General features: G+C 43.0%; 1 protein-coding gene across 1 annotated transcript in view; it reads right to left on the bottom strand.

The window, feature by feature from the left end:
- Positions 1–20761, bottom strand: part of ACAP1 (ArfGAP with coiled-coil, ankyrin repeat and PH domains 1) — a 47374-nt gene extending 26613 nt beyond the window's left edge. Inside the window, exons 1-6 of the mRNA XM_070767342.1 lie at positions 20104–20761; positions 7936–7993; positions 3487–3606; positions 2501–2554; positions 1462–1520; positions 37–220 (exon numbers count right to left, since the gene is read on the bottom strand). Coding sequence (XP_070623443.1) covers positions 37–220; positions 1462–1520; positions 2501–2554; positions 3487–3606; positions 7936–7993; positions 20104–20267 — 639 coding nt within the window. The 5' untranslated portion in view covers positions 20268–20761. The remainder of the gene's footprint in view (positions 1–36; positions 221–1461; positions 1521–2500; positions 2555–3486; positions 3607–7935; positions 7994–20103) is intronic.
- Between the last annotated feature and the right edge of the window lie 5663 nt (positions 20762–26424).

Below are 26424 nucleotides of genomic sequence, written 5' to 3'. Positions count from 1 at the left end.
TCAGCCGGGGGTCTTTTAGGACCACTCCCTCCTCACCTGCAGCACGTAGTCGAGGGCTCGGTTACGGAAGGTGGTCCGGGCTGTTTTGAGGGCGACCATGGCTTCTTCAGCGTCGTGTTGGCGCCGTCGGGGCACCTCGGCGTTGTGGTGCAAGGCGCTGCCGAGATTCTCGCTGCCCCGTTCAAATTCCTTCCGGGTCTCTTTGAACTGTTTAATGTCCCTGCAAGAGAAACGGAGAGGTTCGCCCAATGTCCTTAACCTGAGTTAGCTCAGTGAAGGGCTGCAAAATTTTTTACTACCACACTGTGGCTGTGGCTTATTTTGTGGGTGTGGCTTTCTGGCCATGTGACCAGGTGGGAGTGGCTTGACGATCATGTGACCAGGGAGTGGCTTAAAGGTCATGTGACTGGCTTAAAGGTGGCCAACTTGTCATCACTCACGTCAAGGGTTAGGGTTAGGGTGCCTGGTCTCTCCTCGCCTCAAAGAAAGACAATTTCCCTCTCTATTGACTATTACTCAACATCCAAAATATACTCTTTAATTCTATGTATACAGTGATTTCTCGTTTTTCGCGGAGGATGCATTCCAAGACCACCTGTGAAAAATGAATTTCTGTGAAGTAGAGGAAAGATATATTTTTATGAATTTAAAGAGCACTGTATTTGGACTTTTGAAACCTACCCTTTGCATTAATAATAATAATTAATAATAATTTATTAGATTTGTATGCCGCCCCTCTCCGAAGACTCGGGGCGGCTCACCACAATAATAAAAGGCAATATAACAGTAGAACAAATCTAATATTAAAAGAAAAAGATATATAAAACCCAAACAATTAAAACCATACAACACATACATAAAATATAAAAGCCTGGGGGAGGTGTCTCAGTTCCCCCATGCCTGGCGATATAGGTGGGTCTTGAGTAATTTGCGAAAGACAAGGAGGGTGGGGGCAGTTCGAATCTCCGGGGGGGGGGGAGTTGATTCCAGAGCGCCGGGGCCACCACAGAGAAGGCTCTTCCCCTGGGACCCACCAACTGACATTGTTTGGTCGACGGGATCCGGAGAAGGCCAACTCTGTGGGACCTTATCGGCCGATGGGATTCATGCGGTAGAAGGTGGTTCCGGAGGTACTCTGGTCCAATGCCATGTTGGGATTTAAAGGTCATAACCAACACTTTGAACAGATTAACAGAGTTGGAAGGGCGCCTCCAAGGTCATCTAATCCAACCCCCCGCTGAAGCAGGAGACTCTATGTCATTTTGGACCAATAGAAAGTCCAATCTCTTCTTGAAAGCCTCCAGGGATGAAATTTTTAAAAGACAGAGAGCCAAAACAGACACCGAGGACCCCAATTCAAATCCTGTTCAGTCTCGAACAATTCCCAGACCAGTAATTCGTGGGTTGCTTTCACACGAGATGCTAAGCCAACAGACCCCGGCCCCAATCAGACGCACTTACTCCTTCACCAGCGTTTGCAGCTGTTGCTTGAGAGATTGTTGCGCGGTATCCAGGAGTTCCTAGAACCAAAAAAAGAGAGAGAACACTTTTAATCAAGTTGCAACCAAGTTTATTTTATGTCAGGTCATTACTTTATGGTATTTTTTATTTTATTGTATCATGTGTTTTATTTTGCAGGATGCTTTATTCTATTTTATTGCTTTTTATTCTAATTTATTACATATTTTATTCTAGTTTATTGCATATTTTATTCTAATTTATTGCATATTTTATTCTAGTTTATTGCATATTTTATTCGTTTGTTGCATATTTTATTCTAGTTTATTGCATATTTTATTCGTTTATTGCATATTTTATTCTAGTTTATTGCATATTTTATTCTAGTTTATTGCATATTTTATTCTAGTTTATTGCATATTTTATTCCTTTGTTGCATATTTTATTCTAGTTTATTGCATATTTTATTCGTTTATTGCATATTTTATTCGTTTATTGCATATTTTATTCTAGTTCATTGCATATTTTATTCTAGTTCATTGCATATTTTATTCTAGTTTACTGTATATTTTATTCTAATTTATTACATATTTTATTCTAGTTTATTGCATATTTTATTCTAGTTTACTGTATATTTTATTCTAGTTTATTGCATATTTTATTCTAGTTTATTGCATATTTTATTCTAGTTTACTGTATATTTTATTCTAGTTTATTGCATATTTTATTCTAGTTTACTGTATATTTTATTCTAGTTTATTGCATATTTTATTCTAGTTTATTGCATATTTTATTCTAGTTTATTGCATATTTTATTCATTTATTGCGTATTTTATTCTAGTTCATTGCATAGTTTTTTATCCTCCCTGTTTTGCTTTGTTTTGCTTTCTTTGAGAACCAGAAAGCCAAATAAAGGCCACAATATTAGTGGGGGGAAATCTCTTATTACCATTTTTGGGGAAGATTTTCCATCTTGTCTACAGGGTTGGGATTTCCTGGTGGTCTCCCATCGTTAACAGCTTGGAAAAATCAAGCCACTCACCTCTTGCTGTTCCATCATTTTGCTCAAACTTTGAGAAAACTTTTCCAGGCACTCCTAAGAGGGAAAAAATACATTAAATCACAAAGAGAAATTGAAGAAGAATTAAGTTTTAATTGGAAAATTAAAATTTGAATGATAGTATTAATAAATAAGCATAAAAATATATTAGAATTAAATAATGGTTCGTTAGAAAATGAAAGAATATACTGTAAGAAAAATGTGTGAGGTTAATAGTAGGGAACAAAAAAGAAATATTATTATCACATCTTTGAATATTATAGTGACATTATAGGGGGGGAAATGTTAAAATAGAGATAGAAATAAGAGGGGAATTATTATATATATATAAAGATGAATGAAAAGAGTAAGAAAAAGGTTTAGAACTGAAGGGTGGTATTAAAGGATAAGTGCACATGATATTTAAAAATGAAATGTAATAGTTGCATTTCATAATATTATGTTTATTTTAGTTGTAATGTGTGATATTCAGGTATCGGACCATCCATGCATTGATATATATATATATATGACGGTCTTGGCATATTCGGGTTTCTTCCCGTGTAGGATTCAGAAATTTCTGGCGACGTTTCGACGAGGTCCCACTCGTCATCTTCAGGCTGGTGTTTCTGTCCTTGTTCTAGGGCGAACACAGCGAGACCTGAGCTGCCTTCCTTCTATAAATACTGGTGGCTGGGTGTGGTTTGATGGCTCAGCAATTGCCTGCTGTGTAGAAACTTCCTGGTGAGTCAGTGGGGTAACAATTGGGGTCGTTGATGTAGCTGAGGTATGCTGATTAATTAATGGTTGTTGATTAGGCGTGATATCCTATTAATATTTATGGGTTTTAAACTGCTTTTAACTTATGTTGGATTTGTATTTTGTATATTGTATTGCTGTTGTCAGCTGCCCCGAGTCTTCGAAGGGGGGTGGCATACAAATCTAATAAAACTTAAACTTAACCACTTGGAAGACGCACGCGCACTTACGCTCACCAACGTGTCCCCCGAGGAATTCTGGGAAATCTCCTGGATCCCGGAGGCAAAACTCTTGCTGTGGCTGCAGAACAGGCGCCCGGATTCTAGCATGGTGGCACCCAGCTTCAGCAACTGGCAGGGAGGGCGAGACGGACAGGCGGGTCAGAACTGTGTCAGTGGGCAGTGCCCACCCTCTCCATGGAGCAGCAGGGGACTCCTCGGCTTACGACCGTTCTTGTTTAGCGACCGTTTGAAATTAGGGCTGGGGGGGGAAACCCATCCCTGTGGACCCATGATCGAAATTTGGGTGCTTGGCAACCAGTGTGTATTATCAAGGGGGTACCGGGGTCACATGACGACAACTTCGCTTCCTTTCTCTCCCTTCTTCCTTTCTTTTTTTCCTTCCTTCCTTTTGTTCTTTCCTTCCTTCTACCTTTCTTTCTTCCATCAATTCCTTCCTTCCTTCTTTTCCTTTTTTCCATCAATTCTTTCTTTCCTTTTATTTTTTCCTTTCTTCACTTTCTTTCTTTCCGTCTACCTTCCATCCTTTCTTCTATCAATTCCTTCCTTCCTTTCATTTTTTCCTCCTTCACTCTCTTCCCTTCCTTCTACCTTCCTTCCTTTCTTCCATCATTCCTTCCTTCTTTCCCTCCCTCCTTCCCTCTATCTTCCTTTCTTCCTTCAATCTTTCTTTCCTCCCGCCTTCCCTTTCTCATTTTTTCTTTCCTTTTTCCTTCCTTTCTTCATTCCTTTTGTCTACCTTTCTTCCATCATCTCATTCTTCCTTCCTGTCTCTCTTTCCATCCGTCTTCTTTTCCTTCCTTTTTGTTTTCCTTCCCTTCCCTCTGTCTTCCTTCCTTTCTTCCTTCATTTTTTGTTTCCTCCTGCCTTCCTTTTCTTTCCTTTTTTTCTTCCTTATGTTTTCCGTCCTTTCCTTCCTTTTGTGTACCTTCCTTCCTTTCTTCCATCATCTTGTCCTTCCTTCCTGTCTCTTTCCTTCCTTCTTCCTTCCTCTTCCTTTCCTCTCTACTTTTCCTTCCTTCTGTCTACCTTCCTTCCTTCCTTCCCTCCCTCCCTCCACCTTCCTTCCTTCAATCTTTCTTTCCTCACGCCTTCCCTTTCTTTCTTTTTTTCCTTCCTTTCCTTCCTTCCGTCTTCCTTCCTTTCTTCCTTCATCTCATCCTTCCTTCTCCTTCCTTCCTTCCCTCTCTCTCCTTTTTTTCTCTCTTTTTTACCCTTCCCTACACTCTCTTTCCCTTTCTCTTCTTCCTACCAATCTCAGAGAAATTCTAGGAAAACTCAAGGATCCCTGACACAAAACTCTTGCGGTGGTTGTAGCATTGGCCACCTGGATTGCCGTCTTAACACACCTTTAGCTCATTTATTAATTCAGCTTTGTTTCGAGTTATTCCCCCCCCCCCCACTTTGCCAAAAGTCAAGATATATTACATCTACTGCATTCCCTCCATCTACTAAGAAAGTTACCCTACCCAAAAATATAATAAATAAAATGTGGTCTTTGCATTATCCATGCTGAATTCCAGGAAACCCTGACCGCCTGGGGAATTCTGGGAGGATTGAACAAAATACCTGTTTGGGAACTAAAAGGAACTCGATCCCAAAGGATCTGAACCGTTCTATAGGACAGATTTTCCTTTGCTTACCGTATTTTTCAGAATATAAGATGTACCTTTTTCCTCCCTAAGGGAGGCTGATAATTTAGGTGTTTTTTACTCTTAACGTAGCTTTTTTTTCTAATTAACTGCTAGCGATCTTCCCTTGCAGGCCCTTTCATTGTTACTCTCTGTGAAGAATGTTTTCCAAGCCCTAAGTCTTTGCAGGGGTTTTTTCATTGCTCTACTTGCTCCGAATAACTTTCTTTCCAGCCCTAACCAGGTGCTAACAATGTTCCCAGCTCTTACAACTTGCAAGCTCTTTCACTGTTACCCTCTGTGAAGGATGTTTTCCAAGCCCTAAGTCTTTGCAGGGGTTTTTTCATTGCTCTACTTGCTCCGAATAACTTTCTTTCCAGCCCTAACCAGGTGCTAACAATGTTCCCAGCTCTTACAACTTGCAAGCTCTTTCACTGTTACCCTCTGTGAAGGATGTTTTCCAAGCCCTAAGTCTTTGCAGGGGTTTTTTCATTGCTCTACTTGCTCCGAATAACTTTCTTTCCAGCCCTAACCAGGTGCTAACAATGTTCCCAGCTCTTACAACTTGCAAGCTCTTTCACTGTTACCCTCTGTGAAGGATGTTTTCCAAGCCCTAAGTCTTTGCAGGGGTTTTTTCATTGCTCTACTTGCTCCGAATAACTTTCTTTCCAGCCCTAACCAGGTGCTAACAATGTTCCCAGCTCTTACAACTTGCAAGCTCTTTCACTGTTACCCTCTGTGAAGGATGTTTTCCAAGCCCTAAGTCTTTGCAGGGGTTTTTTCATTGCTCTACTTGCTCCGAATAACTTTCTTTCCAGCCCTAACCAGGTGCTAACAATGTTCCCAGCTCTTACAACTTGCAAGCTCTTTCACTGTTACCCTCTGTGAAGGATGTTTTCCAAGCCCTAAGTCTTTGCAGGGGTTTTTTCATTGCTCTACTTGCTCCGAATAACTTTCTTTCCAGCCCTAACCAGGTGCTAACAATGTTCCCAGCTCTTACAACTTGCAAGCTCTTTCACTGTTACCCTCTGTGAAGGATGTTTTCCAAGCCCTAAGTCTTTGCAGGGGTTTTTTCATTGCTCTACTTGCTCCGAATAACTTTCTTTCCAGCCCTAACCAGGTGCTAACAATGTTCCCAGCTCTTACAACTTGCAAGCTCTTTCACTGTTACCCTCTGTGAAGGATGTTTTCCAAGCCCTAAGTCTTTGCAGGGGTTTTTTCATTGCTCTACTTGCTCCGAATAACTTTCTTTCCAGCCCTAACCAGGTGCTAACAATGTTCCCAGCTCTTACAACTTGCAAGCTCTTTCACTGTTACCCTCTGTGAAGGATGTTTTCCAAGCCCTAAGTCTTTGCAGGGGTTTTTTCATTGCTCTACTTGCTCCGAATAACTTTCTTTCCAGCCCTAACCAGGTGCTAACAATGTTCCCAGCTCTTACAACTTGCAAGCTCTTTCACTGTTACCCTCTGTGAAGGATGTTTTCCAAGCCCTAAGTCTTTGCAGGGGTTTTTTCATTGCTCTACTTGCTCCGAATAACTTTCTTTCCAGCCCTAACCAGGTGCTAACAATGTTCCCAGCTCTTACAACTTGCAAGCTCTTTCACTGTTACCCTCTGTGAAGGATGTTTTCCAAGCCCTAAGTCTTTGCAGGGGTTTTTTCATTGCTCTACTTGCTCCGAATAACTTTCTTTCCAGCCCTAACCAGGTGCTAACAATGTTCCCAGCTCTTACAACTTGCAAGCTCTTTCACTGTTACCCTCTGTGAAGGATGTTTTCCAAGCCCTAAGTCTTTGCAGGGGTTTTTTCATTGCTCTACTTGCTCCGAATAACTTTCTTTCCAGCCCTAACCAGGTGCTAACAATGTTCCCAGCTCTTACAACTTGCAAGCTCTTTCACTGTTACCCTCTGTGAAGGATGTTTTCCAAGCCCTAAGTCTTTGCAGGGGTTTTTTCATTGCTCTACTTGCTCCGAATAACTTTCTTTCCAGCCCTAACCAGGTGCTAACAATGTTCCCAGCTCTTACAACTTGCAAGCTCTTTCATTGTTACCCTCTGTGAAGGATGTTTTCCAAGCCCTAAGTCTTTGCAGGGGTTTTTTCATTGCTCTACTTGCTCCGAATAACTTTCTTTCCAGCCCTAACCAGGTGCTAACAATGTTCCCAGCTCTTACAACTTGCAAGCTCTTTCACTGTTACCCTCTGTGAAGGATGTTTTCCAAGCCCTAAGTCTTTGCAGGGTTTTTTCCATTGCTCTACTTGCTCCAAATGCTAACAATGTTCCCAGCGCTTCCTGGCTTGCAAGCTCTTTCATTGTTACTCTCTCCAAATAAAGTTTTTTTAAGCCCTAACCAGGGGATAAAATAACGTGCTGAAGCTGACCAGACTAAGGCCAGATGAATGCCTGGTGAGCAGATTCTTTTCCCTGTTTTCCTCCTCCAAAATTAAGTTGTATCATACTCTGAAAAATACGGTAATTTAATTTAATTGACTTATACGCCGCGCAATCCCGTGGAACTCAGGGCGCCTTACAACGATAAATTAGGCAGGAAATTGCTTTCCTGCAGCCTGAAATGTTGCAATGCAGAAACAACCACTGTAAAAAAAAGATTTGGTGAGGTTCCCGTCCTTTGTCTTCTCAATCATCCTCCAGCAACTTCTGGATTTTTCTCCCGGGGGGTGGGGGGTGGGAAAGAGAGGAGGGGGCACAGAAGCATTTGATGCTTTGGAAGTTCAGGTGTGTGCTCTTCGCCGGACACGTCAGTCGTACCTTTTTCCATCGTGCAGGAAAAACAAATGTGCGTGGCCTGCTCACCTTTTCCAACTGGCCCTCCAAAACCGAGACTTCCAATTCCACGGTTTCGACGGCAGCCCTGAGTGGGTGGGTGGGTGTTTTTGGGGTGGTGGTGGTGGTAGGAGGAAGAGGAGAGAAAAGAAAGGAAACACGTCAACCAGGGCGGCTCAGAAACCACGGCAAAGACACCCCGAGCAGGAGTTCAAAGCCGAGTGGTGGCCACAGAAGTCGTGACACCACATATGACTCTTGCAATTTCCGTTTGCGTGTTGTAGCGCCACATTAGGAACAAGCGGCCATGGAAAGCGTTTAAGGCAGTGGTTCTCAACCTGGGGGTCAGGACTCGGGACCCCTTTGGGGGTCGAACGACTGTTTCACAGGAGTCGCCTAAGACCATAGGAAAAGATAAATTTCCCGCGGTGAATAGGAACTAAAGCTTCTATTTCTGGCGGCTTGGGAGGTATTTTTACAATCTGACCAATCAGGCGTCTACAGTAGGGGTGTCCTTCTGGCCTTCCTGCCAATCAGCTTAAAGCTCTGTTGGGAGAATTGGCGCTAGGCTTAAGGGTGGGGGCCACCACAGCATGAGGATCTGTATTAAGGGGTTGCGGCTTTAGAAAGGTTGAGAACCACTGTTAAGGTTGTTGAGATTCTAGAAAAAGTGCAGAGAAGAGCGACAAAGATGATTAGGGGACCAGAGGCAAAAACATATGAAGAACAGTTGCAGGAACTGTTGTGAGCCGCCCCGAGTCTATGGAGAGGGGCGGCATACAAATCTAATAAATAATAATAATAATAGTTTAATGAAAAGAAGGACCAGGGGAGACAGGATAGCAGCCTTCCAGCATCTCAGGCGTTGCCACAAAGAAACATAGAAACATAGAAGATTGACGGCAGAAAAAGACCTCCTGGTCCATCTAGTCTGCCCTTCTACTATTTCCTGTATTTTATCTTAGGATGGATCTTTCTTTATCCCAGGGATGTTTACATTCAGTAACTTTGGATTGACCAACCACGTCTGCTGAAAGTTTGTTCCAAACATCTACTACTCTTTCAGTCAAATAATATTTTCTCACATGACTAGATCTATCATCTATCTATGTATCTATGTATCTATGTATCTATGTATCTATGTATCTATGTATCTATCTATCTATCTATCTATCTATCTATCTATCATCTATCTATCTATCTACCTACCCACCTACCTACCTACCTACCTACCTACCTATCTACCTATCTACCTATCTATCATCTACCTATCTACCTATCTACCTATCTACCTACCCACCTACCTACCTACCTATCTACCTACCTACCTACCTACCTATCTATCATCTATCTATCTACCTATCTACCTATCTATCATCTACCTATCTACCTATCTACCTATCTACCTATCTACCTATCTACCTATCTACCTACCTACCTACCTACCTATCTATCTATCTATCTATCGTGATATTTATATGCTGCCCAACTCCAGAACTCTGGGCGACTCACAGTAATTACAACAAATAAAAAACAACAATAAAAATAGCAAAATAGTATTAAAATACATAAATAACCCAAAAAAGTTGTGTATTACATTCAATCATTCCTAGTCCCAGGCCTGCCGGAAAAGACAAGTCTTAAAGGCTTTCCGGAAGACCGGTAGGGTGGGGGTAGTAGGGATCAATGCATTCGCTGGCTGGGGAATTCTGGGAGTTGAAGTCCAAATACCTTCAAATTGCCAAGGTTGGGAAACACTGGCTTAGTCGACGGGACATGGAGGAGGCCAACTCTGTGAGCTGTTACTGGTCTCTGGGAGGTATGTGGTGGGGGTCGGTCCCGTAAATAGCCTGGCCCTGAGACATGGAGGGCTTTATAGGTAATAACCAACACCTTGAATTGTGCCCGGAGACTAATCGGAATCCAATGCCGCTCGCGGAGCAAAGATGTTATATGGGTGTACCGAGGTCCACCCATGATACCTCTCGCGGCTGCATTCTGCACCATTTAGAGCAGGGTACCCCAAACTTGACAACTTTAAGACTTGTGGACTTCAACTCCCAGAATTCTCCAGCCAGCATAACTTTTGCCAGACCCATTCTCGAATACAGCTCATCTGTCTGGAACCCACATCACATCTCAGACATCAACACTCTCAAAAACGTCCAAAGATATTTCACCAGAAGAGCCCTTCACTCCTCCACTCGAAACAGAATATCCTACGAAAATAGACTATCTATCCTGGGTCTTGAAAGCTTAGAACTACGGCGCCTAAAACACGTTTAAGTATTGCCCACAAGATCATATGCTGCAATGTCCTTCCGGTCAACGACTACTTCAGCTTCAATCGCAACAACACAAGAGCACGCAACAGATTCAAACTTAATATTAACCGCTCCAAACTTGACTGTAAAAAATATGACTTTAACAATCGAGTTGTCGAAGTGTGGAACTCATTACCGGATTCAATAGTGTCAACCCCTAACCCCCAACATTTCTCCCTTAGACTCTCCACGATTGACCTCTCCAGGTTCCTAAGAGGTCAGTAAGGGGCGTATATAAGTGCACTGATGTGCCTATCGTCCCCTGTCCAATTGTCTCTCCTTATCTCATATATCATATATATTCTCTCCTTATCTGTCTGTCTGTCTGTCTGTCTGTCTGTCTGTCTGTCTGTCTGTCTGTCTGTCTGTCTATCTATCTATCTATCTATCTATCTATCTATCTATCTATATATGTCACATGTTTAAGCTGAATTTGAAAATTAAGGGAGACTAGGATAGATCTATTTCGGCCTTATTTTGGCCTCATCAGCTAGCCATACCCACTGGGACTTGAACCTGTAACCTTTGCCTTGTAAGGCAGAGAATTATCCTCTAGGCTACAGTATCCAATCCCTTCAGCTCTGTACCAGGGAAGGGTTACATTTTGTGTTGAATCACCCTGGTGTGTGGGTGTGTATATATATATATATATCATATATATTCTCTCCGTATCTCTTATATCATATATATTCTCTATGATAAAATGAGGATTGGTTTTTTTTCAAATGAAAGTAGGACTGTGTTTTCTAAGAACGCTAGAAAGGGACTGATGCACGATGACACAGTTAGGAAAAATAGCAAATAGCCAAGAGAAATGTGGATAGCTACAGCACTTTAAATATAAACAAAAGCTAAGAACATTATCTAAAATCCGATGATAGCATTTGGAAAGGAGGTAGCACAGGATGAATGATATATACCTGAGTCTTCGAAGAGGGGCGGCATACAAATCTAATAAATTATTATTATTATTATTATTATTATTATTATTATTATTATACCAGAAATAATTGGATAAATAATTAGAAAAAATTGATTAATTTGACTAAGAATTTGGCATTTGATATTGTACTATATTATATTTTAATTTTGAGGTATGTAAGGTGTGAAAAACAATAAAAAATTTATACACCCCTCCCAAAAAAGACGAACTTGCGCAAAAGCAATGGGTGGAAACTAAACAAGGAGAGAAGTAACTTAGAACCAAGGAGAACTTTCCTGATAGTTAGAACAATTGACCAGTGGGACAGAAGTTGCCTCCAGAAGCTGTGAATGCCCCAACAGTGGAAGGTTTTAAGCAGATGTTGGATAACCATCTATCTGAAGTAGGGCAGGGTTTCCTGCCTAAGCAGGGGGTTGGACTAGAAGACCTCCAAGGTCCCTTCCGACTCGTTGTTGTTAGCAGTAGTAGTATAAAAGCCCCCCTAGTCAGAGCTGAGAGATGTCGCCCTAACTTCAGCTGGGGATCTAGGAGGACGCCCAAGTTACAAGCTCTACCCGAGGGGGTAATTTCTTCCCCCACCCTTAATACCAAAGATGGTCAGACTAGAAGACCTCCTGGGGTCCCTTCCAACTGTGTTATTCTGCAGAATTACTTTGAGGGTCTGCTAAGTTGGGGGGGGGCACCAGGCCTGCAGCAGGTATGTTCCCAGAGTCCTTTATAATAACAGCAACAGAGTTGGAAGGGACCTTGGAGGTCTTCTAGTCCAACCCCCTGCTTAGGCAGGAAACCCTACACTACTTCAGACAGATGGTTGTCCAATATCTGCTTAAAATCTTCCAAAGTTGGAGCATTCACAACTTCTGGTGGCAGGCTGTTCCACTGATTAACTGTTCTGACTGTCAGGAAATCTCTCCTTAGTTCTAAGTTGCTTCTCTCCTTGTTTAGTTTCCACCCATTGCTTCTTGTTCTACCCTCAGGTGCTTTGGAGAATAGCCTGACTCCTTCTTCTTTGTGGCAACCCCTGAGATACTGGAACACTGCTATCCTGTCTCCCCTGGTCCTCCTTTCCATTAAACTACACATAAACCCAGTTCCTGCAACCATTGTTCATATATTTTAGCCTCCAGTCCCCGAATCATCTTTGTTGCTCTTCTCTGCACTCTTTCTAGAGTCTCAACATCCTTTTTGCATCATGGCGACCAAAACTGAATGCAAATATTCCACATGTGGCCTTACCAAGACCTTATAAAGTGGTATTAGCCCTTCACGTGATCTTGATTCTCTCCCTCTGTTGATGCAGCCGAGAACTGTGTTGGCTTTTTTGGCAGCTGCTGCACACGGCTGGCTCCTATCTCAATGGTCGTTCACCAGGACTTCAAGGTCCTTCTCACAGTTGCTACTATTGAGCGAGGTACCACCTATACTCTACCTTTCAGTTTGGTTTTTCTTGCCTAAATGTAGAACCGGACTTCTTTCACCACTGAATTCCATTTTGTTAGATAGCGTCCATTGTTCAAGTTTGTCAAGATCCTTCTGTATTTTGTGCCTGTCTTCTAGGGCAAAGTTGGCTCTTCTATGACCTGTGGACTTCAACTCCCAGAATTCCTGAGCCAATCACGCTAGCTGAGGAATTCTGGGAGTTGAAGTCCAGGTGTCATAGAAGAGCCAACTTTGCCCTACCCCTGTGTAGAGTGTTGGCTACTCCTGCCAGTTTGGTGCCATCTGCAAATTTGATGAGTTGCCCATCTATCCCCTCGTCCAAGTCGTTGATGAAGAAGTTTGTGGTAGGTGTGGCTGCAATGCACACCTCCACCCCCTCCCACTCCTTAGGGGGCAAGGCGTTGCGGTGGGGAGGGTGGGGTGGAAGGAGAGAGAAGGAGGAGTCGGGCGCCCATAAGCGAACACCGTGGGGTTTTTATTTTTTGCACTCGTCTGAAACACACACACACACACAGAGCATCTGCTCCGTTGTGGTTATCTCACAATTTCCTGTCAGAGATTGTAAGCCATTTCCCCTCCTTGTTGCCCAGAAACACACAACTGGGAGGGGCTGCAAAACCCTTGAAAGCAGCCGTGGGCCAAAATGAGAGAAAGGATAAAACTGCAGAAGGGTCTCCTGCCTTGGGAAGAGGAGGGTGGGACTAGAAGACCTCACAAGGGCCCCTCCTCCTCCTCCTCCTCCCCTTTGCAAACCCTCTTCCCTTCTAGCATTGATGATCCTTCCTTCCTCCCTCCCTGTTCTCCTCCCTCCCTTCTTTCCTTCTTTTCCCCCCCACTCCCTTTATCTTTTCCTTCCTTCCTCTCGATCCCTGTTCTTCCTCCCTTCTTTCCTTCCCCACTCCCTTTCTCTCCTTCCTTCCTCCCTCCCTCTCAGCTGAATTCTGCTCTCCCTCCTTCCTCTCTGATCCATCCTTCCTTCCTCCCTCTCTCCCTCCCCCCTTCCTTCCTTCCCCTTGATCCCTGTTCTCCCTTCTTTCTTTTCTTCCTTCCCTACTCTCTTTCTTTCCTTCCTTCCTTTCTCCCTCCCTCTCTGCTTAATTCCGCTCTCCCTCCTTCCTCTCGATCCCTGATCTTCCTTCCATCCTTCTTTTCTTCCCTCCCCACTCCCTTTCTCTTCTTCTTTCCTTCCTTCCTTCCTCCCTCTCTGCTTAATTCTGCTCTCCCTCCTGCCTCTCTCCCTCCCCCCTCCCTTCCTTCCTCTCGATCCCTGCTCTCCCTTCTTTCTTTTCTTCCTTTCCCACTCCCTTTCTCTCCTTCCTTCCCTCCCTCCTTCCTTCCTTTCTCCCTCCCTCTCTGTTTAATTCCACTCTCCCTCATTCCTTTCTGATCCCTGTTCTTCCTTCTTTCTTTTCTTTCTTCCTCACTCCCTTTCTTTTCTTCCTTCCTTCCTTCCTCCATCCCTCCCGTCTAGAGACGTTTCACGACCCAACGAGGGAATGGCTTCAGTGATAAAAGGGAGGTGGGATTGTGGGATAATGGGAGGAAGAGGAGGATTGGGGGGGCGTCCTTGGGGCTCTTTCACCTGGGTGGTTTTCTTGCAAACCTTTCCTTAACCATATAGGTTACGTCATCAGTTGTAGGAGGAGGGGTGGGTTTGCAGAGGAAAGGAGGAAAGGGGGGGGAGGGGTCAGAGACTATGGGGTTTTCTGAGACTGAGGGGTTTTCTTCCAGATATTTTATGACCCAGCTAGGGAATGTCACCAGTGCTGGAAGGGAGGTGGGTTTGCAAAGGGGGAGGGAGGGAGGGAGGAAGGGAAAGAGAAAGGGACTAGGGAAGGAAAGAAAAAAAGGAGTAAAGAAAGAAGGAAAGAGAATGGAAGGAAGGAAGGAAGGAAAAGAGAAAGAAAGGGAGGGAGGGAGGGAAAGAGAGTGAGGAAGGAAGGAAGGAAAGAGAATAGGGATGGAGAGGAAGGAAGGAAGAAAAGAAAGAAAGAAGGAAAGAGAATAGGGATGGAGAGGAAGGGAGTGGGGAAGCAAGAAAGGAAAGAAAGAATGAACGAAAGAGAACAGGGATGGAGAGGAAGGAAAGTAAGAATGAAGGAAGGAAGGAAGAAGGAAGGAAGGAAGGAAGGAAAGAAGGGAAGAGAATAGGGATGGAGAGGAAGGAAGGAAGAAAAGAAAGAAAGAAGGAAAGAGAATAGGGATGGAGAGGAAGGGAGTGGGGAAGCAAGAAAGGAAAGAAAGAATGAACGAAAGAGAACAGGGATGGAGAGGAAGGAAAGTAAGAATGAAGGAAGGAAGGAAGAAGGAAGGAAGGAAGGAAGGAAGGAAGGGAAGAGAATAGGGATGGAGGGAAGGAAGGGAGTGGAGAAGCAAGGAAGTAAAGAAAGAAAGAATGAAAGAGAACAGGGATGGAGAGGAAGGAAGGAGGAATAAAGGAAAGAAAGAAGGAAGAGAAGAGGGGTGGAGAGAGAGGAAGGAAGGATCATCAATGCTAGAAGGGAAGTGGGTTTGCAGAGGGGGGGGAAGAGGAGGAGGAAGAGGAGGAGGAAGACTGTGGTGTCCTTGCTCTTCTCTGACCCTGACTGTTTTCTTGCAAACCTTTCACAACCCAGCTCGACAACAGCACCAGCTCTAGAGGGAGGGGCGTGCCTTCTGTATTTTACATCCCATCCTCCACAGCAGCCCCCGCAGGACCCGGCCCTTCTCAGCCAAGATGGCTGCAGGCCCGTCCACCCTACCGCAGGAGTGGGGGAAACACACGTCGGAAAATGAGGACCCAAAGAGGAGAGAAGAAGGCACCACATCCGGAGGAGAGAAACGAACCCAAAACGGCAGGAAACGCAAAACACTCCTGCACAAAAAAAAAAAAAACCACCCTGAAAAAGCAAAATCATGCACAGAGGGGGGGTATCCTGCCCCCCCCAAAAGAGTGGGGTGCAGCCCCTGCCGGGGACACAGGAAGAACCGCGTGGAAAGCCACGTGCGTGGGAGAAAAATAGAACCTTTGGAAACCATTCCTCAAGCTTTTGGAAGGGATAAATACATCGCTTCCCCAAAAACCATCGTACCCTGCCAGCCCAGCCCGCTTGCCTCCTGGCAGGCAGGGGACGATGGGCGCTGGAGCCCGCCTTGCAGGCGTGGAAGCGGGAGGGGAAAAAACACCCGTGGATTTTCCCCTTAACAAGCAGGAAGATTTTTAACGACCGTCGTTAATTGAGAACATACAATGAGTCCCAGCTCTGCCCAGTGAAAGATCGGAAGTTGTGTTGTAAACAACGATGACAACAACAACAAAAACCTCTTAAAATTGATCCTAATAGAAAATACAGGCGGTCCTCAACTTATGACGGTTTCGTTTAGTGGCCGAACTGACCACGGGACCGAATAAAGGGACTTGGGAGTGTTTTACAACAACTTGTGGAGTTAAATCCAGGTGTCTGGCAGCTGTCTTGTATTTACGACGGTCCTGGGAATTTTTGTGATCCGCTTTCACAACCTTCCGAATTGGCAAAAAGCTAAATTCACTTAACAACCGTGTGACCTCCCTGAACAATCACAAGGATTCGCTTAACAACTCCTTGATCAAGAACGGGTGTAATACAGGGGCGAAACTCACTTGATGCACTTTCTCAGTTAACGACGGGAATTTGGGGCGTTGGTTGAGGACCAGATGGTGCAAATAAAAATTAAATATGTATAAGATGATAGATAGATAGATAGATAGATAGATAGATAGATAGATAGATAGATAGATAGATAGATAGATATAAAGATATATTTAATTTTTATTTGCACCAGCTGGTCCTCAACCAAAGCCCCAAATTCCCGTCATTAACTGAGAAAGTGCATTAGTGTGTGTGTGTATATATATATATATATATATATATATATATATATATATATATATATATATACACAGTATATATATATATATATATATATACAGTATATACACACACTAATATATATATATATATATATATATATATATATATATATATATATATATATATATATATATATATATATGTAGATTGTTCTGAGTTCGGGTTTTGCCCTGTGTAATGTTTTGCATGTCTATGCGACGTTTCGGTGAAATCACATTCACCATCATCAGGCTGGAGTTCCAATCTTTGTGTTTTTGCAAAAACACAAAGATTGGAACTCCAGCCTGATGATGGTGAATGTGATTTCACCGAAACGTCGCATAGACATGCAAAACATTACACAGGGCAAAACCCGAACTCAGAACAATCTACATACATATACCCGTGAAAATTTACGAAAACAAATATATATATATATATATATATATATATATATATATATATATATATATATATATATATATTAGTGTGTATATATATATATATGTAGATTGTTCTGAGTTCGGGTTTTGCCCTGTGTAATGTTTTGCATGTCTATGCGACGTTTCGGCGAAATCACATTCACCATCTTCAGGCTGTAGTTCCAATGTGATTTCGCCGAAACGTCGCATAGACATGCAAAACATTACACAGGGCAAAACCCGAACTCAGAACAATCTACATACATATACCCGTGAAAATTTACGAAAACAAATATATATATATATATATATACACACACACTAATGCACTTATATATATATATATATATATACAGTATATCTCACATGTTTATGCTGAATTTTTTAAAATTAAGGGAGACTAGGATAGCGCTATTTCGGCCTTGTTCTGGCCTCATCAGCTAGCCATACCCTTACTGGGATTTGATCCTGGGGCCTCTGCCTTGTAAGGCAGAGAATTAACCTCTAGGCCACCAGATCTGATCCCTTCAGCTTTGTACCAGGAAGGGGCTATATGTTTTTTATTTTTATATATATATATTATTATTATTATTATTATTATTATTATTATTATTATTATTATTATTATTTATTGGATTTATATACATACATACATACATACATACATACATACATACATATATAAATTGTAGAATATAAAAGGAAAAGCCAGCATTGACATTCAAACTTCCGTCGCTTGCAATAAAACACGTTGCAAACGAGATGAAAAACCTCACAAATATTTTTTTTTCCTATTTTTTTTTTCAGGTTTCGCAGAAATTAGTCATTTTTGGAACAGTCGACTAATCTGGCTAAACATATTCAAACTTCTTCTTTTTTCCCCCCTCTCCCCACCTTTGTTTCAAACACAGAAATACCAAGCTGGATTTCTTCTTTTCTCCGATTGGAACGGTTTACGGGGGAAATCCTCTACTTGCGACCGTTCGTTTAGTGACGGGTCAAAGTTACGACAGCTCGGAGGGGGCGGGTGTTTAAGGGAGTGAGGACTGTTCCTCATACTTATGACTGCGGCTGCCTCTCCACAGTGACGCAATCTGAAATCCAGATGCCCCTATGTAGTAAATGCTTGGAACAAACTTCCAGCAGACGTGGTTGGTCAATCCACAGTCACTGAATGTAAACATGCCTGGGATAAACATAGATCCATCCTAAGATAAAATGCAGGAAATAGTATAAGGGCAGACTAGATGGACCAGGGGGGCTTTTTCTGCTGTCAATCTTCTAGGTTTCTATGTTTCCTGGTCAAAAATAAGTCAGAAGGGACCCTGGAGGTCATCTAGTCCAACCCCACCTAAGCAGACCGTGTTTGGCTTATTTATGAGGGTGGCGACGTTCCCCTTTTGTGACGGATGGAAGCTGTATTTGCTTTAATAACCGTGCAATTCGCCTAAGATCCCGCAGTGATTCGCTTAATGACGGGGGTCAAGAAAGATCTCTAAAACAGGGGGGGGGGAATCCCCTTCTAATCGACGCGGCAGAAACGTTGTGGCCCTCGTTGTAAGAACTGAACCTGCACAAGATGTGGATTACAACACAGGAGGTGGGGCAAGGCTCAGGAGAACCTTTGTGCATTTGTGCACTTGTGTGTGTGTGCGCGACAGGAAGCCACAGGCCACAGGCCATTCTGCAAGCGGGCTGTAACGACAAGCTCATTGCTGGCTCACCCGCTGCAAAGTCCGGTTTTTCCGGCCTCGGCGTTGCCATAAATGCTTCCAGACGCGGCTGGTTTTAATTCCACAGCTGGGCCTTTTTTGCAAGGAGGTAAACCCCGGTTCGTGCACAAACAAGGAATCGTGGTTTGCGTCTCCGAACCACTACCAGCCCCTTGCATCAGGGCCACCAACTGAATATCAAGCTAAATTGTCTTTAAACCAAGTTTGCACGATGGGTTGGTCAAAGATGGCTGATTTTGGGATTGCGGCCATTATATATATATATATTTATATCCCTCATCGTAAGCAGAAAGTCCATAAAAGATTTCCAAATGGAAATTAAAATTAAATGCGTTCTTTTCTTCGAATAAAACCAATCCATTTCACGTTGCCTCTACTTTTAGGATTGGGGATATTGCGCAAATGTAGGCTTGTAACCTCTGGGGTGGGAGAGACCCAGGATGTGGGGAGAGGGGCTTCACAACCCGTTGCGCACAAACATGTGTTAAACTGGGTTGCGTCCTGGGCCTGTCCACTGGAAAAAATGTGCCATTGCTACACAACCTGCTTTGTGTAGGACCTGCACAATTTTGGCCCACCCACCACAATTCACACCGACGACGTCTCTCCCAGTTGCAACTGGAGGATGAGACAGTGAAAGTGGGGGGGATAAGGGTGTGCAGGAAGAGACCCCCACCCACGAAATGGTGTAGTAGGGAGTGTGTATGTAGGTGGTGTGTGGTTGTGTGGGAGGGGGTTGGACTAGATGACCTACAGGGTCCCTTCCAACTCTTAATAATAATCTAATGTACAGAGAAAAGCCAAAGGAAGCCAATCTCCTGCTCCCCATCTGTTGCAAGAACTCCCCAGGAAGAACAAGAAGAGCCCCCTCCCCACTCTACTCCCCCTCATCCCATCCTCAGGGGGAAGATATATGGAGGGGGGGAAGGGAGGGGGCTGCCCTTTGACAGTGGGCCTGGAGGCAGCTAAGGGAGAGGGGGGGATGGAAATGGGGAGGGGGAGAGAAACGGAGGGGGGGAGGGAGGAAATAGAGGGGGAGGGGAGGGGGGAGCCAGGGTAAGGGAGTGGGGAGAGAGGCAAACAAATGAAGGGAGGTTTTAACTTAAACAGGACCAGAAGGGACTTTGAAGGTCATCCAGCTCAACCCAAGCAGGAGACCTTGGGTAGGATCTGAGCCCACAACCTCCCTTTGGATGTTGGGTGATGGGGGGAGAGGGAAGGGGGAATAAAAAGGGGAGGGGGGAGGGGTGAAGTAGAGGGGAGGGAGGGGGAAGATCTAGGGAGAGGGGGGAGAGAAATAGGGGAGGGGCAGATGGGGGAGGGAGGGGGTCCTGGCCCTCTTTCCTCCCACCCACCTCCTGCCAGCAAAAGACTCCCACCCCCGCGCCCAAGCCCAAGCCAGGGGACCCTTCCTCTCCCCCGGGGCGGAGAGGGCGCCACCAGGTGATCCTGCTGCCTGTCTCCCACCTGAAGCGGGGCGAGTCCTTCAGCCCTTCCTCCAGGGCCAGCGGGACCGTCATGCTGGCCGGCGGGGCTGCAAGCCAGGAAGGAGCCGGAGCCGGTGCTGCTGGCGGTGCGGCGGCTGCTGCTGATTCCTCCGCCCCGGGAGGGAGGTGCCAGCCGCCACCCATCGCGGGCCAAGACTGAGCTCCCCTCCCCTCCCCTCCCCGCACGCGCCACAGGAGGCACCGGGCGCCCCCTGCCGGCCCAGAGGCGCAGCAGCCCCTCGGATGGGGACGGGGGACAGCCGGGAACCAAGCAGCAGGGAGCCATTTGCGCTGCTCTCGGGCGGGATGGCCGTGGGATTCCTTGGTGGTCTCCTTTCCAAGCACCACGTCTTAATTTTCTTCCTTGGTTTGTTTGTTTCCTCAAGGCCGGATTGGGCGAAAAAGTGCGAAACGACCCTTGGAAAGTGGCCTTGCAGGGTTTCTGGCTTCCGCAGAAGGCCCTGGGATTTCCTTGTGGTCTCCTTTCCAAGGCCCGATCTTCGCTTTCCCTCCCCTTCTGCCAAGGCCAGCTCTAACAAAGGTGACCAGGCCAAGTTTTGACCCCAGATAAAACATTTATAGGCAGGCAGCCCTCCAACCCTCTGCTTCTTAGCAAGAAATGACACCACCGCACACACTCTACACAAACGCTTTGAAATCTTCAAATAGTAAGTGAGATATTAAGATGGTCAAGATTTTCTGGATTGCAGTTATTTATGTATTTATTTATTTATTTCAAATTCATGGGCCTTTCCTTTCCTTCCAGCAGAATGATCATAGCATAAGAGCCCACCTCCCTTGAATCACTTTTTATTATTATTTATGGAATAGAATAGAGTAACAGAGTGGGAAGGGGCCTTGGAGGTCTTCTAGTCCAACCCCCTGCTTAGGCAGGGAACCCTGCACCACTTCAGACAGATGGTTATCTAACTTCTTCTTTAAAAACTTCCAGTGTTACGATTAATAATTATGAATTATTATCATTTACAATGATTATAGACTGATTTACCTTGATTGCTTATTTAGTTTCCTGAGTGTTGCATCTTACAATTTACATGAATACTTTAAAAAAAAAAAAAAATTATTGAACATTTTCAACATTAAAAAAACCTCAAAAACACATATGACAAATACTTTTCCTCATTATGGTGACTTTGTCCAGCTATCACTAGCATCCATAAATTGTCTAAATTCTAACTTTTTAATACATTTTAATGCATTCTATTATTAACTCATTGTAATTTATTATAAATTACATTACTACTTACACACAAACATTTTAATGCATTCTGTTATATTATTAACTCATTGTAGTCAATTATAAATTACATTACAGTACTACTTATACACATATACATTTTAAGGCATTTTATTATTAATTCATTGCAGTCAATTATAAATTACATTACTACTTACTTACATATACATTTTAATGCATTCTACTACAGTATATTATTAACTAATTGTAATCTATTATGAATTACACTACTACTTACAAACATTTTTAATGCATTCTACTTTATTATTAACTCATTGTAGTCAATTATAAATTACATTACTACTTGTACATTTTAATGCATTCTACTACAGTATATTAACTAAATGTAATCTATTATAAGTTACACTACTATTTACAAACATTTTTAATGCATTCTACTAAATTATTAACTCATTGCAGTCAATTATAAATTACATTACTACTTACATACATATACATTTTAATGCATTCTACTACAGTATATTATTAACTAATTGTAATCTATTATAAATTACATTATTACTTACAAACATTTTAAATGCATTCTACTATATTATTAACTCATTGTAATCAATTATAAATTACATTACTACTTACACGCAAATACATTTTTAATACGTTCTACTCTATCAGGGGTAGGCAAAGTGGGCTCTTCTATGACTTGTGGACTTCAACTCCCAGAATTCCTGAGCTAGCATGAGTGGCTCAGGAATTCTGGGAGTTGAAGTCCACAAGTCATAGAAGAGCCAACTTTGCCTACCCCTGTACTATATTATTAACTCCTTCTCTCTCAGCTCAGCCTACCTCACTGGGTTGTTGTTGAGTGGAAAATAGGGGGAGGAAGGAACATTAGGTACCTTCCCCACCTTGAGTTACCTCCAAAATAATTAAGGCAGGAATTTTTAAAAAATAAATAAAATAAATTCCCAACTAGGCAGGCTGTGTGAGTCATAGGAACAGCCTGCCACATGAAATGACACAGTCACTGTTGCCTCTTCAAGCCCTAGGAGTCTTCGGTTCTTTATCCAGGGGAACCAAATTAAGGGAGAAGCAGCTACAGCAAACTATCAGACCCTGGGATTTGAAAGATTTAGCCGAACTATTTGGCCGAGAGAAGAACCCAAATGTTATTCTTGTCCCCAGCTGCACGTACCAATCGCCTCCATCAAGTGCAGGACACGGAACCAATGCTTGCCTGCATTATCCATGTGCACCACAAGAGTGCGCTGTTCTTCCATAAATAGATGGGATCCGGTATCTGGGACAACAGAGCCTAGAATACTAATAACAACAAAGTTGAAAGGGACCTTGGAGGTCTTCTAGTCCACCCCACCCCCCCTGCTTAGGCAGGAAACCCTGCACCCTGTAGCAGAATTTCTGTTGCTGTGCCATTTCAGAAAAGTACCTGTTCAGTTTCTCTTCTTGAAAGCCTCCAGTGATGAAAGCACCCAAAAACTTCTGGTGGCAAGTAGTTCCACTGGTGAATTGTCCTCGCCGTCACGAAATTCCTCCTTAGTTCCAGGTTGCTTCCTTCCTTGGTGCGTTTCCAGCTGTTTGTTTCTTATCCTTCCTTCGGGTGCTTTGGAGAATAAATTAAACCCCTCTTCTTTGGGGCAACCCCTCAAAATATTGGAAGACATCATTTCCCCCTTATTTCTTCTTTTCATTAAATTGAGTGCATCAAATAATTCCTGCATCATGTCTTCTTTGTGTATTTTATCCTCTAGCTCCCTAATCCTCTTTGTTGCTGTTCTCTGCACACTTTCCAGAATTTCAACCTCATTATTATTATTATTATTATTATTATTATTATTATTATTATTATGTCAATACAACACAGCAAACGAGATCACTATGCTGGATTTCGTATTTCATCCCCAGTCAGGCACTTCCCAAGCACCTAGGACTGCGTGATGTAGTGGTGAATTATGTTTGCCGATCCCAGTAAAGCGGCCTTTTGCAATTGACAGATGGAGATTTTGTCAATTCCGATGGTTTTCAAATGTCCGCTGAGATCCTTTGGCCCTGCGCCCAGCGTGCCAAGTACCACTGGGACCACTTTCACGGGCTTATGCCAGAGTCGTTGCAGCTCGATTTTTAGATCTTCGTATTTCACCAATTTCTCTAGCTGCTTCTCCTCAATTCTGCTGTCTCCTGGGATTGCGATGTTGATGATCCATACTTTCTTTTTCTCCACAATCACAATGTCTGGTGTGTTATGCTTCAGAATTCGGTCAGTCTGAAGTCGGAAGTCCCACAGTAGTTTTGCTTGCTCATTTTTGACCACTTTTTCGGGCTTATGATCCCACCAGTTCTTTGCCACTGGTAGATGGTAGTTCCGGCACAAGTTCCAGTGGATCATCTGTGCCACAGCATCGTGTCTATGCTTGTAGTCAGTCTGTGTGATCTTTTTGCAGCAGCTGAGTATGTGATCGATTCTTTCGTCTGTTTCTTTACAGAGTCTGCACTTTGGATCGTCGGTTGATTTTTCAATTCTGTCTTTGACAGCATTTGTTCTAATGGCCTGTTCTTGTGCCGCCAGTATTAGTCCTTCTGTCTCCTTTTTGAGTGTTCCACTTGTAAGCCATGACCAGGTCTTTTCTTTATCCACTTTGCCTTCAATATTATTATTATTATTATTATTATTATTATTATTATTATTATTATTATTATTATTATAGTTGGAAGGGACCTTGTAGGTCATCTAGTCCAACCCCCAATCTGATATCATGGTGATGAAAAACCAACATACCAAGGGATTTGAGTGAGCCCCCCCCCATTTCTGTGGGTCAGGCATTGTCCCATTCAGCTGTTCCTCCAATGATGTTATTTCTGTTTTATCATTCACATGGATTGATTGCCCATCAGATCTGCTGATCCAGTTCTACAGAAGAATCACTGAGTCTGTCATCTGCACCTCTATAACTGCCTGGTTTGCTTCTGCAACCCAACAAGACCGACACAGACTTCGAAGAAGAATCAGAACTGCAGAAGAAACAATGGCTGCCAACCTGCCTTCCGTTGAGGACCTGTAGACTGCACGAGTCAAAAAGAGGGCCGAGGAAATATTGACTGACCCCTCACATCCTGGACACAAACTGTTTCAACTCCTACGCTCAAAACGTCGCTACAGAGCACTGCACACCAAGACAACTAGACACAAGGACAATTTTTTCCTGAATGCCATCACTCTGCTAAACAAATAATTCCCTCAACAGTGTCAGACTATTTACTAAGTTTGCACTACTATTGCTACTAGTTTTTTCTCATCATTCCTATCATCCTTTTCCTCCCACTTAGGACTATAGGACTGTAACCGGTAGCTTGAATCCTTAATATTTATTTGGACTGGTTCCTAATAAGATTTATTGGTACCCGGACGATCATTAAGTGTGGTCCCTTATGATTCTTGATGAATGTAGCTTTTATGTTTTATGAGAGCATGTGCACCAAAACAAATCCCTTGTGTCCAATCACACTAGGCCAAAATCTATTCTATTCTAAATTCTATTCTATTCTAAATGCTATTCTAAATTATATTCTAACTTCTATTCTACTCTAAATTCTTAATTCTAAATTCGTAATTCTATTTTCTATTCCATTCTACTCTACTCTGCTCTACTCTGCTCTACTCTACTCTATTCTACTTTACTCTACTCTATTCCATTCTACTCTATTCTACTCTACTCTATTCTATTCCACTCTATTCTATTCTATTCTACTCTGCTCTACTCTATTCTATTCTACTTTACTCTACTCTATTCCATTCTACTCTATTCTACTCTACTCTACTCAACTCTATTCTATTCCACTCTATTCTATTCTATTGTACTCTGCTCTACTCTACTCTATTCTACTCTGCTCTACTCTATTCTATTCTACTTTACTCTATTCTATTCCATTCTACTCTATTCTACTCTACTCAACTCTATTCTACTCTATTCTATTCTGCTCTGCTCTACTCTACTCTACTCTATTCTATTCTACTTTACTCTACTCTATTGCACTCTACTCTATTCTACTCTACTTTTAACACAGGGTAACTCTGGCCAGCTATGATTAAAAACTCTTTCCTTCCCTCCAGGCATTCCGTTGCAGCCCCTTTCCCAGAGATTTTGCATCTGGTGTTCCAAAGGTCAGGGACTTCGGGTATGTTGCAACCTGCCATGTTATCAGTCCAAGAATTCTGTTGGTTTTCTCTCGGATGAAATAAACTCTGCTCCTTTATCTCTCCTTTTATCTCTTTCTTTCCAAGTCCCTGTACATCTGACCTTAGACTGTGTCATTTCTCTTTGTCAGAAGATGCATGTGGATATAGGCATAATTTTGTATTAATCCATTTATTTATTTTGTCGTGTTTTGCCAGTGGTAATTATGAAATTTTGTTTTAACGTATGCCAATTAGTGTAGATAGAAAGCGACAATGAAGTTATTCTAAGTTCTTCTAAATCGTGTACATTGGAACTGGTGACCCTTGGATAGTAGATAGGTACATAGGTAGGTTGATAGGTAGGTAGGTAGGTAGGTAGGTAGATAGATTAGATAGATAGATAGATAGACAGGCAGACAGACAGACAGACAGACCTGATAGATACATATAGGATAGATGGACGGATGGATGGACAGATGGACAGACGGACAGACAGACAGATACAACTGATAGGTGGATAGATAGGTAGGTAGGTAGCTACAACTGATAGATGGATAGATATAGGATGGATGGATAGATCGATAGATTGATAGGTAGATAGAGAGAGAGAGAGAGAGAGAGATAGGAGAGAGAGAGAGAGATGGCGAGATGGTAGATTTCTACCTTTCTATTTATTTTTGAATTTTATTTCCACCGTCTAAGGCCGTGTCTGTCAATCTTAGTAAGTTTAAGATGTGTGGATTTCAACTCCCAGAATTCCCCAGCCACCACATCAGATTTCAGTTTAATTGTGACATTTAGTGCGTTGTTCGTTTAGCTTGATCAGAATATTTGTAGAGTGTAACAGGGGGGGGGGTCCTTGTGGCTCTGTGAGCTGGGGGGGGACGGGTGGT

This window comes from Erythrolamprus reginae, chromosome Z (assembly GCF_031021105.1).
Source record: "Erythrolamprus reginae isolate rEryReg1 chromosome Z, rEryReg1.hap1, whole genome shotgun sequence".
NCBI lineage: Eukaryota > Metazoa > Chordata > Lepidosauria > Squamata > Dipsadidae > Erythrolamprus > Erythrolamprus reginae.
Note: the sequence above shows the minus strand (reverse complement) of the source record. Positions and strands in the feature narration are given on the sequence as shown.